Here is a 17,386-nt window from a genome sequence, read left to right as displayed (position 1 = left end):
TGTAGTGGACGCGCAGGTTGCCCTGCGAGAGGCCGATGTAGTTGTACTTGTCCTTGGGGCTCCAGGAGCGCGGCAGCGGCGTCTCGTCCTGGTTGACGGCGGGGTAGAGGCGGCGGAGGCGCCGGCTCAGCTCCTGCTCCTCGGGCGGCCCCGGCGGCGCCGCGTCCCCGCCGTGCGGGCTCCCCGCGCCCGCCTCCGCCATCTTGGACCCGCTTTGTGTCAGCGGGCGGGGAGCGGGGCCCGGCCGCGGCCGGCGGCCAATGGGCTGCGAGCGTGCCCACAATGGGGCCGCGCTGCCCGACGGGAAGTGGAGTCCACACCGCGCCCGCCCGCCCGCTGGTGGCGCTTGCCCAGACTACAACTCCCGAGAGGCCACGCGCTCGAAGCCCCGTCCCGCCTAGCGGCGCGCTGCACGCTGGGAGCTGTGTCCCCGTCTCGCTCCGGTCCCGTCAGCGCCGCCGAGCTCGGGACTCCCATTCCCAGCGTGCTCCGCGACACGGCGGAGCTCAAGGGCCGCCCCGCGCCTGCAGGCGCCCGCCGGCCGCCTCCGCGCACGGGCCGGGTTCGGCCGCCGCGCGGCGCCCTCGCGTCAGGCGCTGCGTGGGCAGCTATGAGGGCGCGCGAGGGGGTCCTGCGGGCGGGGGCGTTGCCATGGCGACGGGTAAACGGAGTGCGCGCGGCGGGAGCGGGAGGGAAGAACAAACCGGGACTGAAGAACAAACCGGGACTAAAGAACAAACCGGGACTGAAGAACAAACCGGGACTGAAGAACAAACCGGGACTAAAGAACAAACCGGGACTGAAGAACCAACTGAGCTCAGCCAGGAGGGGCTCCGGGAACTCGCACCGGGAATAACCATCGCTGGAGCTAAGAGGGCAGGGATGAGGGGCCCCGCCTGACTCGGTGCAGCTCCCAGAGGCTCCTCTGGCTCCCAGCTGGGTCCAACCTCAGCCCTGGACTGGATCTGTTCCCCATTGCATGCTGCGTGATTTTCTCTTCCCTGAGAGAATATATATATATTTATATTTAGACTTTGTATATATATATATATATATATATATAAAATCTATTTTTATATGTATTTTTGTATATACTGACACTACAGTAATAAACTTAAAATTCCTGCTGTGAAGCCACAGGCAGCAGGAAGAAAAACCAGATCCTTGAGCTGATTTATACTATGGGTTCATTCTTAGGTCTATGACACACATAATTCCATGTCTCCATTCTTTTTCCATGTCTCTGTAGCAATAAACAGGCCCTTGTCACCATTCCAAAGCCATGACTGTCAGAGCCACTGGAGTCCTGCTTAAGGAAAGAGCTGCAGCCTCTTGCTCTGACTAAAGAGAGCTCTCCATGAAGACACTGAAGGTGATGAAAATCACACAAGAGAAAGTTCAATCCCCATTTCCATCCCTCCGAGCCTGGTACCTGTGACAGGCATCATTCTTCCCCAGCTTCTGAACTGTTTTACAAAAGGTCACAGTCCTTGGCACCCGAAATCCTTTGCTGGGTCTGACCTCATTCCAGGCGTGGTTTAGGTTCTGTATAACCCTACACCACTTTTGTTCTGTCTCCCTGCGTGAGGAGCACGAGGGAGCACAGCACAGACCACCTGTATGGGGGAGCTGAGCCACAGAAACCACCACGGGTGTGTCAAACACAAGTCCCTGGTTGGCATGAAGAGCATCACCACAGCTAAAGGCCTGTCAGGAACATTCTGAACACCACAGTGCAGCAGCCTCTCGGGTCCCTGGCATAAGCAGCACTTGGTTGCATCATGCAGAATACACATATTTTATTCCTCAGAGCTGTACAAGTATTCAGAGATAACATAAAAAATTACGGGTAGTCAAACTGCGTGTAACAAGGGCTGGTGAGACCCAGCAGGGAGGGGTGAAGGCCACAGCACAACCAGCCCCTGCCCAGGGCAGTCCCTGCCCGACTGGTTCCGTGTGGAAAACCATCACAGGGAGCAGGGCCATGGAACACCCCACAGGCAGCCCCTGGGAGCAGACCGTGAGCACCCCACAGGGGTCAGGGCTGCACCTCCACGTCAGGGGATCACTTTGTTTCCACTCACAGCCACTGGAATCAGGAGCTTCCTGTACTCCAGGGGGAGGTGACGCTCTATCAGCACGTTCAGCGGCATCTTGTCCGTCACCAGCCCTTGCCTGTGGCCAAGAAGAGAACAGAGCTGTTAGTGCAGAGTCTTTCCACTCAGCATCAGAGTAAAGCTTTCCTGCAGTGATGATTTTGCATTTAACAGGTGAAATGCCGTGGCTGCCTGTGACAGAGAAGGCACAGATTCCTGTTCTCAGGCAGTTTCTCACAAGGTCCTGTGCACAGCACGGATCCCAGGCTTGCCCACACAGGGAAGCAGACCCAGAGGGTTCCTGCAGCTTCCCACAGAGCTTCCCTCTGTTCATCACAGGGATATTCATCTATATTGATCTGTACCAAAACAGAAGCTCGTTGCTTTTTAAATTCACAACCCACCTACCAGGGGATAAATTTTACCACCGTTTGAAAACACACACAGAATGATGTAACTGAAAGAAATAGCTCAGTACCCAGCAGATTTCTTTAGTCACAGTTCAGAGGTGGTTGGCATTTGCCAACTGTGTAGGCCAGGTAGTTTTCCAGTGCACCATTTAGCTGACTGGCATGAAAAAAAAAATATCAGCATCTCCCAGTTTTGTGGAAAGAAAAATCACAGCATTTATTCACACTTTGCTTGTGAAAGGAACAGAAATACTGTTCTTATGCATGAACCAGCAGCAATTCCTGATCCCTTTAGGAGGCAGTGGAAAGGCATAAAAACATCTAGAAAAAGGTGAAATAACATGAGCACAGAATCCTCAAACCTGGCTAACCAACCCATTGTGCCTCTCAGCCTGTTCATGCCAACTTCAGCACACACTTGTCCCTTGGGAAAATGAAATCTCTGGATCAGGACAGCAAGAGATTATTCTTTTTAAGCAGCAGGACCAGCTCTGCCTACAGAGGCCTGTGCTAAGCCAATGTCATCAGCTGTGCCCTGCACAATCCCTCAGGTGACTTTATCAACATTGGAAACTCTTCCAGTGCAGACCAAGAGTAACAACCTGGAGTAAAGACTTTCAGTGAAGAGCAATGGATTGTTTTAGGCTTCACACAGTTTTACAGAGGGCTGCCAAGCCAAGAACAAATGCTGTGACCTGCTCATTGTGCAGGTCACAGCCTGTCAGGGAAAAATGGGAGAGAAGAAACTCTCCACCTCAGGAACAATGTAAATTGGACAGGACAATGTAAATTCAGGCAGGAGCTGGGGCAGCCGAGGGAGCCCAGAGGACAGAGAGCAGTGAAGCAGCTCTGAGAACAGCTCATCCAGGTGCTGGGCAGGGAATGCCACTGTCAGGTGAGGCCAGCCCGAGCTGGAGGTTCCTTCTCCTGCTTTGGAGGGGAACTGTCAGTTTGGATCCCAAATATCAGGTTATGCAGAAGCAGCAAGATGGGTATTTTGTCTGGAAGAGCAAGTCACCAAAACAGACAGCAGGGCATGTGAAAATGCTCAGTGTCAGCTGCAAGTGCTTGTAGCAAAGAGATCACTCCGGGATGAAACGGTGCAGTCCAGCTTCACTCTCAGCATTTACTTCTACTATTTCCCAGCTGTAACTGCTTCACCCTTGCACAAAACCCCCTCCTCTTGCTAATTGCTCCTCAGATGACTCTTGCACTCCCAACCCCTCGCTGCTTCCTCTTGCCCCTTCCACCACCATCATCATCGAGGGTAAAACCCCGATTCCAGGGATGCCCTCCTGGGAGAGGTGGCCAAGTGGCATCACACAGAGTCAATCACAAGAAACCACATTTACTGTGCAAATACTTACTGCTGGTGCACACCCTGACAACAACCAGGTGTTACCAAAGCGCTCCCAAAACTACTGCAGGTTAATAAGAAACAACCCTTTACCTTCTCATGAGCATTTCTACATCAGCCATCTCCACTGTTTTCCTCCCTGCATGGCTGGTGTAAGCTTCCAGATCACTGCTCAGCTGCTTGAAGTATTTCTCAGAGCTGAAAGGGGAATGAGGAGGGAAATCAAATCAGGCTGTGGATTGTGTGAACACACCAGCTGCTCGTCCACTTCTGCAGGGCAAGTTGCACTGGAGCTGCTCGTTGTGCAGCTCACAGCCTGCCAGGGAAAACTGGGGGAGAGGAAACTCTCCACCTCAGGAACAAAGCTTGGCTTCTCAGCCCAGGCTCCCTGGAGCTCCACGGCCAAGAGAGGTGTGAAACAGCTGCACATCTGACAACCAAACCTCTCCCAGACTTCCCACACATGCAGGAACAGGGGTTGACACCAGTCAGAGAGAAATCAGCTCTGACAGTCAGACTACTGGCTCTTATGGCCACACTGTTCAAACAATCCACAGATTTTACTGATGAAGATAATATGGTTTATACATCCAAAAAGCTGAGAAAACCTGGACTCCAGTGGAACACTGCACAGCTGGGACACCCCCACTGTGCCCAGCACAATGACCATTACCCAGAGCCATCCTGCTCATGGTGAATGATGACAAGGCTGTGACTGGTACAATCTTTTGTGACAAACCCAGATGTTCCTGCAAGGCCAGGTTGGTCACAGATACCCACACAGCAGCCCAAAGCACTTAGCACATTTCTGCCCTTGTCTTCAGACCTCCCATGACTCTTCCCAGCTGGAAAGGGAGGGCTGTCAGCTTGTCAGCAGCACTTCCAACAAGCTTATTACTTCAGGTGAGAAAATAAAATAAAAAAAACAAAACAAAACACTAAAAAGAGTGGGAAGAACAGTTTGTTGCTACTTACCATTTTTCAACAATTTTGAATGCTTCTCTGGTCACTGGCATTTTTACAAAATAGCTAAAAACCTCCTTTATCAAACTCCTTGCTATTTGAGGCTCCCGTGGTTTCCTTTGGGACGTTCCTGATCTCCCTGGAACTCGCTTGGGCTGCAGCAGCTGCACGGGAGACCTTGGAGGGAAATTGAAAATTCACACATGAAGTGAACAAGGCTGGGGGAGATGCAGAGAACACCAGGCTGAGTTTGGACAAACCTTATGCTGAACTGGAAGGGGTAAGAACTACCTCGTGCTCTTCATCCTTTCTCCCTCCCAATTCTTCAAAACCCTCATGCCCAGGGGGTTGCAAACAGTTCATGTGGCATCATGACCCTGAGAGAAGCAATCCAGAGAGACTGCCTGTTTGTGTGACAGACTGTCAGCAAACCCCAGTTGTCTCCAACACATGGCTGCAGTTCCCACTGCATCCCTGGAGTTTTCCCTCTCCAGGAGTGCACGAAGTTTGAGGCATCCACAGGTCACCTCTGTATCTGTGGACAGGGGAGGCTGCTCTGCAGAATACAATTCTACACTATTGCAAACTTCAGTGGGTTTATTCTGTGGGTTTTGATTGGTTGTTTGGGTTTTTTCCCCCTTAAACAAGACTGTAACTCCAAAGGAAGTTACAACTGTTTCCCATTCTAAAAAGGAATAACTGTAATGTGAATTAAGTGAAATCCACGGATTCACTCAGTACGTGATTGGAAAACAACAGAAAAAACTTAGAACCTCAGGCTAACCCACAGAGGGAGTGCATGGACCACTTGACTCTCTCCAGTCCACCTGGATGTGGGCACAAGAATTTGGTCTTACTGTTTATTGCTTTGACAAACAAAAATCTGGAGTCATGGGCTAGAAAATTCCTCCTGTTCCCTAGGACCCACTGGTAGTGGTTCTGATGAAGCATACGGCTTCACTGAATTTCTAGTTAAGATGGTGCCAATGCTAATTAATTTGGAGTAAAGCAGAGGACAGGTACACTTTCTGCCTCTAAGAGAGCTTCATTTTATAGTTAGCACAAGGCAACTGCACACAGCTTTAGGCTTCTGCAGTCAATGCAAGGATGTCATTCCATGTGATCAGCACCTTGTCATCTCTAATTCCCCCTCGTCTGCAAGGGCCTCTGCATCCCATAATGGACTCTATGGTTCCAGAGCAGCTTACCAGTGGAAAAACTCCTAGGGAAAGCTTTTGACCTTCAGCACAAGAAAATATTACAAGAACATTTATTGGAAATACTGAAGGCATCAGACCTGCTCTGGAAGATTCACTTGATTTACCCTTTACTCAGCTGCTGCAGCAGTGGACGATCCAAAACCTCCAGGACTCCTCACTCCCTGTGGCAGCTGGCAGAGCCCAGGGCAGCTGGCAGAGCCAAGCTCTGCTCTTCCCCCTGGACACTGACACCCTCAGACACTCTCCTGCCAGGCCACTGCTGGACATGCCTTTGACTTACTTGGGAGCAGCAGGTTTTTCATCACGAGGAGCTGACAGCAGTGGGTTGTGGGCTGCAGCACGGACAAACGCAGGAGTCTTCATGGAAACCTCTGGGGGAAAAAAAGGACTTGAGGAACTGAACTCTCTTCTCAGAGCTCCTGCAGCACCCAATGCTGCTGCAGCAGCAGAAACCCAGCCAGCTTCCCACAGGGCTGGCCCAGAGCACGCTGCCTGTGCTCTGGCTGTGGCCCCACAGCACCCTGAGCCAGCACAGGTGCTGGTTGCTGCAATGCCAGATTTTATAACTCCCTCCAGCCAAGGCTCATGTGATCAGCATCTCACCTCTTCTCTGCTGGGAACTGCCCATAGCAGTTTCCTCCAAGTCTAGTCTGCACTGTCTAACTTCACTCTCGAAATTCTTCACTTCTTAACAAGTGAGAGCAGGAAAGAAAACAACATTAACAGAACTGAAACACTGAGCAGCTTCCTGTCTGGAAGAGGAGTGGTCAGGCAGGGCTTCTTGCCTGATAGTTTCCCTTGCAAGCTGAGTTCAGCCCAACAATCCAGTCTGTCTGTAATGGTGGCAGCTTCCCAAACATCCCCTAAGAGCTCAGACACCTGTCCTGTTAGAGAAGCCAAGCCCAACTAGTAGAGGCTTCAGGTACTACTGAGAGTTAAACTCCCCAGCTGGAAGGGTCAGAGATCTCCTGGAGAAAGCAAGGCTGGGTGAACCACCATGGCTGCCTGCATTAGCTTCTCCTGAATAAACATCTCTGAGCACTGGAGGAACAGGGACCAGGATGCAGGGAAAGGGACTAGTTATCCTGGGATTTCTGAGGCAAGATTTATGACAAAAGTCCATAATTTTTCCTCTTCCCTGACTCTCCTTGTCCAACGAGACCTGTAAGGTGCTACTCATATTTTTCCACCGGTAGAGTAGATACTACTCATACTGTTCCAGGAGAGATCTGCAGCCAGATCTTCCCATCTCTTCATACAGCTGTGTACAAGATAAGCAACTGTAGACACCCTGAGAACACCTACAGCTTTTTCTTGTGGCAAAAGGGCATCAGTTCAACTTCTGGCTTTGTGCACACTGCACAAATACACACAGACATTGATATTCTCATTACAGCTGAATACACCTGAAATCCTAGCAATGGGATTTTATGATGTCCTCACTTCAGTTTTTTTTATTTCAGGGTGTATTGTACTTCAAAAGACTTTAAGACCAGTCCCAGAAGACATCACTAAAACATACTCTGGGCATTCTCAGACATGGCCTTGATCAAAGAGAACTCAGCCTGATGGATCAGTTCTTCCAAAAGGCACCAGCACTCTTGGGGCAAACTGATGCAGTGTCTGAAGAACTGCTTAGAAACTCTCAGCTTTCTGAAAAACCAGTCTACTCTTTTTGTTAACTGGACAGGAAACCTGTAACTCCATGTAAAAAATACAAGGTTCTAAATTAGGTTTCAAGTCTGGAGTCATGGAAATGCCTGTGGAAAACAAGAGTTCAAGGCATTAAAAAGTTGGCCTGAAATTAGGAGTCAGGAAGGAAAGAACAGAATGGAGCATATCCCTGTGCCAATGTATAAACCCACTCTGCACTCAGTTGCATCTGTTTTGTGCACTTCCATCACCTTCACCTCAAAAAGTACAAGATGATCTTGGTCCCTGAAGCACCTGATGAGCCAATAACAATCTGGCTCTAGAAAGAGCAGCCAACAGCTTCCCCTGTACTCTCTGATGGACTAAACAGTTAATAGCATTATTAACCTGTTTTTCCTCAATCTAGGGAGAGATAACAGGGAAAGATTTCTCCAACTGCATCTGCTACTGCTGCAGGTTTCTTACCTTGACTTTCAGGATGTTCACTTTCATCCTCAGCAGGCTCTTCCTCTGGATCATCCAAATCTAACACGATAGCCTGGTCCTCTAGCACATCTTGTTCATCATCTTCCTCTAATGGATTCATCCCAGATTTTTCAGATGAGGAGAGAGCATCGGAATGCTTGTCCAGACTTCTAGCTCCAACACCTTTGGCAGTCTCATGTTCTAGATTTCCAAAACAGGAAAAATACAGCATTGAAACAAGAACCATAGACAAAATTTCAGAGCACTCATAGCAATGAAATCCAACTTCCAGTTCCTGACAACCACCTGTTACCTTCCCATCTGCAAGGATTAGGGTTGGTACACAAAGCCAGATAAGCTGAAGCACTGATGAGTCCTCGACTTTTCCCTCTGCTACATCCAGGTGTGCAGAGGTCCCACAGAAAAAAAGCCCTTGGTAATGTGAAACCCAAGAGATTTGAGTGAAATCTTTATCTGAGCTCCTTTTAAATTAACTTTCTTTAATAAGCACTTCTATCTCAAAAGGCCATACCAAAGCCTTCATTGCAGCATGTTGGCTACAGAAGACCCAGCAACGTAGGAAAAGTAACTTGGGAGATTCCAATTTGTCAACTCACTCAGAAGGTCTCCAAATTTTTTCAATCTTTGCCTGATCCTGGAACTTCCACCAGTAAATTTTGACTAAAGATGCATTCTGCAATCACCTATTTCTAAACACTACAGCCAGTGCAATTTTGGTTTCCCTTTGGGCAAAACGCAGTCTTCCAGCTTAAAATGACAAAATTAGTTTGGCGTGTTCCCAGTACTTAGCCTGGATTCCAGAATGCAGAGGAAGTGCAGTCTCTCTCCCAGCTGTGATGCCAGTCATGCAGCCTGGGAGGTCTCTGGCATCAGGGAGAACCATCAGCATTAGGGGCTGTGCTCACCAGCCCTGGGAGAGACGTGGGGTCCAACGCTGCCTTCTGCCAGTCCCTGTCCTGCTGAAGGAGCTGTGTCTGTTCTGTCTCTGGTGTCCTGTGCTGCAGTTATCTGCAATTCTGCTTCTTCAGCCAGTTCCTTCTCCAAGTGTTCAGAATACCCAGCACTTGCACCACGTTCTGCAGCTAAAACAGGAAATTCTATCATACATCTCACCTACAAAAAAAATCCCCCAATCAGCCACCAGCACAATTTAACAACCACTGAAATGTATTTGTGATAAATAAACTCAGCCAGAAGCTATAAATAAGGGAAGCAGATGCAGTTTCCTTTACAGCTGAGAAATGCCCAACCTTTCCTGTGTTTGCTTTACAGCCACCTAATTAGGGAGCACGTCAGATCCAAAGGAAGAAATTGTATTTACTTACAGTAAGCAGAACTCTTCCAGATCTGCCACCTCTACAGCCATTCTCACTTCTGGGGACTGTGTGAAAGACCAATTTCTTTTCCTTTAAGTCTAACAATACCTGGAGTTTGTGCTCAGATTCTCCTCCTCATTTCCTCAGTTGTTCTGAATAAACAGCTTTGTAAGAGATATATTCCATTGTAAAAAGAAGAATGCCTAGCAGTGGTTTTAACCATCCCAGATGAGCCTCTGGCAGGCAGGATGAGGAGAAATATATGGACACTTGACTTGCCTGTCTTCAAAAACTTTAGCTACTGAAGTGCCAAACAGTACTCAAGTATTCCTTTTTCCTGCATATTAAATCTATAGTCCACACATCTGTTATCATGTAGCTCAATTCCAGCAGAAACCAACACAGGTAATTACTTGGAGAAATCTGGGCACTCTCATAGTATCATCACTTGCTGAAGAGTTTGGAAATCTTAGCTGAGTCCAGAACCAGAAGCTGTAAAAGTGAATTTTTACCATCCTCTCCACTAACTCGGAGTTTTCACACTCAAAATACAAGTTTGTCAAGGCCTGGGAGCCCCAAGCCCAAGTGAAGGGGACAAGGAAATCTGGCCAAAGGTGGTGCAAAAATCAGTCATACCAATCTCACTGACCAGAATGATTGGGCTGCCCACACCAGTGCAGGGCCTAAAGTGAAGTGAAATATTAACTAGCTCTGTGAGAAGAGATAAAAGCTCAACATGACACTGAGCCTCCTTGGGCAGACAGGCAGCAGTGGTTCTCTCACCCTGCTGGATCACTGCTGGGATAACAGTGGAGTACCAGATGCTGCTGACAGATTCAAGCATCATTTTTACTGATTTCTGCACTTGCTGCTTGTAGCAATACCTCCTGTGAAAATGAAATTCAGCAGAACACAGGAACCTGTGTCCACACCTACCCAAAGCTTTATGTACTGAAGGGGTAACACCAGCCACCCCCAGCAGTGTTTCTAACAGCTTGTTCTAAGGCAAAGAGAAAACCAAAAATGTGCCTGTGAAAGCAGGAAACTTCCACGACTTGCTGTCCTCCAGGAACAGGAGGTACTAAGGCCCAACCTACCAGTGACAACCTTTATTAGTTAAGGGAGGGCAGCCTTCAATCCCTTGGTTTAAGGGCAGAAGATGCTGGTTAGTACTGGAGAAAGATAATGGCCAACGTGGCCTAAATAAATACAGTAGAGCAGTAAAATATATACAAAGAAAGAGTGATCAGCCAGAGGTATTCCTTGCCAAGAGGGAGCTCTACATCTTTCCTATGGGAAGGTGAGCAGTACTACAGACCTGCCAAACATATGAACCTTTATTCCACTTGCAGTCCCAGTGAACAAAGCAAATACTGGCAAGGAAGCACATGAGCAAGTCACAGCCCACTTTTAGAAAGCTTGTCTAGAAATGCCCAGCATCTCTGATACGATTTGAATTAAATTCTCTGCAGCATCTACTGCACAATAAAGTCTTACTTTACTCTGCAAGTCACCTGAAAAACCTTGAATCAGATTATACTCCGTTCCCTTGCAACACTGAATGCACTTCTTACCCTCTCTGAAAAGCTTTTCCTGTTCCACTCCATTCACTGTATTAATCATCTCTTCTTCTGAATCACTTACTTCTAGATCTTCAATTATTTGGGACACAACTTCTCTCAAAGACATCCTGGAAGGATTTAGAGTGACTGGGGATCCCAAATATTTACTTGAAATTCTGGATGACAGAGAGGAGCTCAATCTACAAACAGCTAAAACAGAGAATTAATGTGTCCCCGGTATCTTTTTAAACTTCCTTTTAGCTTTCCTCATAAGTAAAAAAAACCCAACCAAGCAGGGAGAGAAAGACAACACAAGAAAACACTCTTCCTTTACTTGAAGCAGTTTAGAGAGTTCATAGTGTACCTTAGGAACCAGTTGGAAAAATCCTTGCAACTACTTTTCAGTTCACCCTGAGGAGCAACACTGAGAGCAGCCTCCTTTGGTAGAACAGAACTAGGTCACCATTAACATCTGCCATTATTGCCTTACTAACTCCAGCATCTTTAAGATATGCTCACTCCCCCTCATCTTCCCCTCATTTCATCCAGTCCCCTAGTCCACATCCTCCACATTTTGCTCTGCATTATCTATCCTTCTGTCCTAAAAATGCCTGACATTGGACTCAGAGCAACTAACCCTTTTTTGTTCGTGCCTTCCCTTGTCCTTTCAACACAACTTTTGCCTGGTCCAAGCAATATCAGGAAAACACGTTCCCATTTACACAGCCAGGACAAGGTATTTGCAGGGAAATGAATGGTGAAGAGAGGTACCAGACACCAGGGAAAAACCAGGGCAAAGCATTGGTACAGAGTGACCAGGGAGGCTACTCCCTGTGTCCAAGGGATTTTTAAGGCCCAGGAGACAATGAAGCTGTGACAAGTAAGTGACCACACCAGAGTAAAGGTCTAGACTCGTAACTTCCTGAGATTTCTTCCACATCTGTCTACATGTCCTACATATTATCTCTGTTAAGCCCAAATCCTAATCCACAGTACTCACGGCCAACCATCTCCTCTTCATGAACAGAAACCTGCTCCACTGGGTTGCCCTGCTGGGAATGATCTTGCTGATCTTCTCGCTGGTTTGCAGGTGTTCCCGGAGATCCAGGAGCCATTCTGTCAATGTGCTCCTCATCAAGGCCCAAGTTCTCAGAATGTCTTTGTGTCCTTCCCTCGTTTGTGCCCACAGCAGATACCAGACCGTCCTGCCTTGCTGTCTCTTGAGCTGCATCAGAAATCTTGCTCCTCTGTGCTGGAGCTTTTGACTCTGACAGCTGAGGTTCAAGAGCAGAAAGTTTGTTTTGGCTCTGTTGATCCAGCTGAGGCTGAACAAAGAGCTCCGTGTTGTTCAGCACGATCTCTGCATCACTTGTCATCATGGTTGTTCGAATCCCAGACACGGACTGCGAGTCCACAAGATAGTTCTGTGCTGTTTAGAAAGTTTTAAAACAAGTTTTATGTGAGAAACTGTTCAAGGTCATAGGGACACCCTTTATTACCAGGACTTGAATCATTCAAAATCTAAGTCATTCAACCAAGTCCTACTCATCCTCAGCAGATCAAACACTGAACCTGTATGACCCCACTTCAGTGCCCCCAACTTACCCCACCAAACTGTAGAAACCCCAGTACCCACAGAAGAAGATGATGCCAAACAATTCCTGTGATTTAAGTCACCCAACTGGGCAAAGCACACATTTAAGTGCACAGAATCAACTACAGAGGCAGAGCCTCATTCTAATCTCGGTTCCCAAATCACCCTCTGTCTCTGTGAGCGAGTTAGTAACCTTATAACTGCAAAACACAGGCCAGGCCTGAGTAACTGCTTCTGAAAGCCACCTTAGGTGAGGCCCTTCCTCCCAAAAGAGAAATAACAACACAAAGAGAACCATTGCTCTTCAGCATGTTCTGTTCCACTCCGCCCTCGAAAGCTTCCATGTCAATGGCTTTGTGGTTCCTCGGCCTCCGGAGCAAACCCCTCTTCTCAACAGTGTCCGGGGCCGTCAAGGAACCAACAGACATACGGAGGGATCTGGAAACACAGGAGGGAAGAAATCATTTATCAACATTCACACACCCTCAGACTACAGGCATGATGGTACTAACAGTGAGACGTATGACAAAGCCAGGAGGAACTTCCCAAAAAACAACCTTGAGGATTAAATGTCAGTCTTTAAACAACTGGTTTAATTTCACAGTATCAGCCAGCATCAGGATATGTATCATCAGGATATGTATTGGGAAACACTGTTTTACAGCCTCCCTGAGACACTGCAACACTACAGCTGACAAAAGGGTCAGAACTTTTAAAAATTTCAAATAACAAAAAAAAAAGGGAAAGCAGATGTTTGAGAGTAAAATGTACTCTAGATGACAGTAGGAGGACTTCAGAACAAGTTTAAGAAGCTGCTTAGTGTCAATGATCACTGCAAAGTACAGCCACCAACACACTGTGACTGTTCTGAGATGGGAGCTAAGATAGCAACGTGTAAAGCACAGGAAAAGATGTTTCTCACTGTACATATTTTGCACCCTGGGCACTGATCATTCTCTATTACCTCCTGTCCCTTTCTCTAGGCAGCCCAATCAAAAGGGGGGTTCAGAGGCTTCAACAAAGACAGAAAGTATGGAATTCAGCCCCAAGAAGCACCTTGTGTGGCACTAAAGGCGAGGGCTGCAGAGAGAAAGGTGAAATAACGTGCTGACTTTGCAAACGTGCTGCTCACTTGCAAAGAACACAGGCAACACAAGAAAATAAGTTCTTTGACCTGCTAAATAACTTTTAAGGTTCAGAAAATACTGCATAGATGCAACTGATGAGATGAGACAATTAACAGGCAAGGATAATTTTCTATTGTGTACTGAGTTATTGTTGGAAACAATTGCTGAGCTACTAATACAAGACCAAGCCGGGCATACAGAGCAGAGCCACAATTTCTGTGTGTGGTGCAACACTTTCAAATTCCACCAGCAGAGGGGGATGGTTTTGTTACTGCTAACACAGGTCTTTACCGTGAACCCAAGTATCTGTATTGTTCTTCACAGCTACAGGTGTGATCAAAAAAGCAAGCAGCTACACTCAGGACAGCCAGAAGTTAAGACCTTTTAGATTACTCACCGAAACAAAGTTGTGTTGTCCAGCGTTGACTGAGCTGGAAAAAGTTGGGGACACATTAGTTGAGAAATTACCCTCTACACACTGGGCTACAGGAACACCCCAATGGACCCTCCTCTTTCCAGAGCCAGTCATGCTACAGCCCTCACTTAAGTGCAAACAGAATTAGAAGACAGGTTCACTTCATTACTTCTTGTCTACATTTCAGAACTGTGTATTAAAAAGCTAATAAGCAATTTCTGAAAGGATAGGAAACAGTTATTTCAAAGAAAATTTAACATGGCACATACCCTCAGATTCAATAATTTAAATTTTGCCACATTCACAGCAACCAACCCAAACAAGTGCATCTGGAGCTTTAGAAGAAACTAGAACTCATGTACATCACACGGGTACAGAGGCTCTAATTCAGAGCTGAGGTACTGGTGTCTGTAATCTGGAGCTGAATTCCTCCCTTGAGTTCTACTCCAGTTGCTACTCCAATAGGATACATACACTAACAAGAAGTCTTTTATCTGCCTCTGTCAAACTACAACTGAAATGAAAGTTGTATTTGCCAAGTTTGCAAATTTATGTTTAAAGGGAAGACTCAGTCCAATATAAAACATTATCTTTTACAAACCTATGAGATCTTTTTTTTCCTCAAACAAGAACTTTATAACTTATTTGACTTAATTGCAATGAAAAGTATTCAGCTGCTTGTATCTTAAAGTTTTTGGAATTGAGAGGAAGTCGGTGATTTCTTCCTTTGGAGACACTTCAAAACTCAAAAAGCACCAAGTTGCAAAAGTAGTCAAGAAGTTTATATACAGTCAGGGCAGAGCCTGGAAATTGGCTCAGAAAGGCTTATTTTAAATTTGATAGAAGGGAAGGGGGTTTACCTTCTCCAATATCCCCTTTGCATGAGATACTGCAATCAGGATTCCAAACCTAAAACTGCCCAGCTGAGCAGCTCCTAATAACTGCACTGGAGGAGGTGAAAACCAGTTGGCAGCAAAGACAGCACTGAACAAGGCAATTTTTGACTGCAGCCTTACCTTGGTTCTGGAGAAGTCGTTTGTCTGCTGCTCTCTCAAATTCAGAAATGCTGACTTTCTTTCTTTTCTTATTCAAATGGAACACAGTGATATATGAGTCTTCAGCAGCAAGGTCTGGCAGCTGCAATTCCCCCCTACCAAAACAAACCAAGCTGGAGAGGCATTTCGGAAAACCCCACCTGACAGGATGCAATTTTGATCACTGAAGCACAAGCAGAGAAGTTCTGCTCCCCAATCCCACCATAGGAGCTGCAGCCATACCTGGCATATAATAAATGTAAAAATTATATTTAAAAAAAAAAAATCACTTACATGCTGGAAACCCTCTTAGATGGGAGTTCTGGACGAGCCTCTTCCGTGCCTTCATGGTTAGATATCCGAGGTTCCAGAGGTGAAACTTGGGGTTCTGCCAAGAAACCAAAACATTTCCTTTCCACAATTCAATCCAGCAAGAACATTGAAATGCAGCAGAGTGTCACATCTACACCACAGGCTGTAAATTACATTTATTGATGGGTTGAAATAAAGACCTGGTGAAAACTCTCTGGGTTCTGCTCCTGGGAAGGATGGCAGGGACAAAACCAACAGTGACAGATGGCAGCACGTCCTCTGTAACTCACTCCTGATCCTACAGCCAAAGGCAGCACCAGGATTATGTGCTCAGTCACCAGGATAAGAAGACCAAGCAAAGGGGATTTTGAAAAGGATTTTGAAGACTATTTCACCAGTGCAAGGTCTGGCCTTTCAGACAGTTCTATCCCACGTTCAGCTGCAACTGCAGTGACTCCTCTCTTGCATGAATCAGTCATAAAACGGTCTGATTTCTGTTCCACGTAACAGGGTAAGGATAACGGGCTACCAAGGAACAGCCTCTGCTCTCAACTCCACCAAAACACTGTCTTTCTGTTCTCAGTTCTCCTGAAAAAAGATACTTACGGGTCTGGATGACTCTCTTGAGCATAACCCGTGGTGTGTCATTGTCAGGGTCTGGGAACACCCTCAGTCTCCGCTTCCCCAAGGAGCTTCTGCGAGAATTACTGTCCTTCCCTGGATTTGATCCAGTCTAGACAGAAATCAGAGACAAGCAATTCAAAACCAGTATTTCCACCATATTAAAGATCGCAGCATCAAAAGCGTCCACCATCCATCTTCTAATGACAACACACGCCGGCTAACGGGAAACGTTTTTCCAAATTCCCAAGCAGAAATCGCGCACGTCTTCTTTTTGACAGCACCGGCACTTCATGCGCTGACGGGAGGCAACTCAGCTCGGGGTGTCACCGGGGCGGGTTCCAAAGCACAAACCCTCCTGCGGACGAAATCCCGAGGGGCCTCAGAGCACAGCCGCGACGGGCCCGGCTGCTCGGCAAGCGCGACACTCAGGGCGCTCGGCCCATTTCCCACACGTAAAGGCGAACCAAGGGCGAGGGGCTCGCTCGTCCCTCACACCGAGCGCGACCGGGGCGAGCCCCGCGGGACAGCGCCTCTCCTTTCTTTCTTTCTTTCTTTCTTTCTTTCTTTCTTACTTTCTTTCTTTCCCTCCCTCTCCTCTTTCCCCCCGCTCCGGGGCACCTGTGCCGCCGCCTGCGCCGTGTGGCGGCCGCTGTTCCTCAAGCCGAGCCGCTGCCGGGCCCGCCCGTCAGCCATGGCGGGGCCGTTACGCACCTCCCGCCTCCCGCCGTCTCTCGCGAGAGCGGGCCCGCGGCGCAGTGTGGGGCGGGTAGTTCCGCCGGCGCCGCGGTGCATTGTGGCCCGCGTAGTTCCGGGGCGGCGGCGGCGGCGGCGGCGGCGGGGGCCGCGCGGGCCTTGTGGGAGCTGTAGTTCGGCGGGGCCGCTCGCCCCGGGCGCCGCGGGCGTCCCCCGGCCCCGCGAGGCCATGCCGGGCTTCACCTGCTGCGTGCCGGGCTGCTACAACAACTCGCACCGCGACAAGGCGCTGCACTTCTACACCTTCCCCAAGGACGAGGAGCTGCGGCGCCTCTGGCTCAAGAACGTCTCCCGGGCGGGCGTCAGCGGCTGCTTCAGCACCTTCCAGCCCACCACGGGCCACCGCGTCTGCAGCGAGCACTTCCAGGGCGGCCGCAAGTCCTACCTGGTGCGGGTGCCCACCATCTTCCCGCTGCGCGGCGTCAACGAGCGCAAGGCTCAGCGGGCCCGGCGCCCCCGCCCCG

General features: G+C 48.3%; 3 protein-coding genes across 3 annotated transcripts in view; 1 reads left to right on the top strand and 2 right to left on the bottom strand.

Annotated features, from left to right (window-relative positions):
- The window catches only part of RANBP10 (RAN binding protein 10), a 68,412-nt gene extending 68,243 nt beyond the window's left edge, over positions 1–169 (bottom strand). Inside the window, exon 1 of the mRNA XM_027685267.1 lies at positions 1–169. The gene's annotated coding sequence lies outside the window, so the exon portion shown is untranslated.
- Positions 170–1,782: 1,613 nt separating this feature from the next.
- Positions 1,783–17,111, bottom strand: CENPT (centromere protein T). The gene is given in 17 exon segments (XM_027685258.1): positions 1,783–2,175; positions 3,957–4,061; positions 4,839–5,003; positions 6,327–6,417; positions 6,650–6,733; positions 8,165–8,365; positions 9,091–9,267; positions 11,076–11,273; positions 12,064–12,492; positions 12,953–13,095; positions 14,182–14,215; positions 15,216–15,349; positions 15,528–15,621; positions 16,152–16,278; positions 16,788–16,914; positions 16,916–17,007; positions 17,010–17,111. Coding segments are annotated over 17 exon segments (2,403 nt in total). The 5' UTR covers positions 17,094–17,111; the 3' UTR covers positions 1,783–2,057.
- The window catches only part of THAP11 (THAP domain containing 11), a 7,733-nt gene continuing 7,415 nt past the window's right edge, over positions 17,069–17,386 (top strand). Inside the window, exon 1 of the mRNA XM_027685260.1 lies at positions 17,069–17,386. Coding sequence (XP_027541061.1) covers positions 17,092–17,386 — 295 coding nt within the window. The 5' untranslated portion in view covers positions 17,069–17,091.

The sequence above is a fragment of the Neopelma chrysocephalum genome, unplaced genomic scaffold (assembly GCF_003984885.1).
Source record: "Neopelma chrysocephalum unplaced genomic scaffold, ASM398488v2 Primary Assembly neopelma1_68b, whole genome shotgun sequence".
Taxonomy (NCBI): domain Eukaryota; kingdom Metazoa; phylum Chordata; class Aves; order Passeriformes; family Pipridae; genus Neopelma; species Neopelma chrysocephalum.
This window is presented reverse-complemented; position numbering and strand designations above follow the sequence as displayed.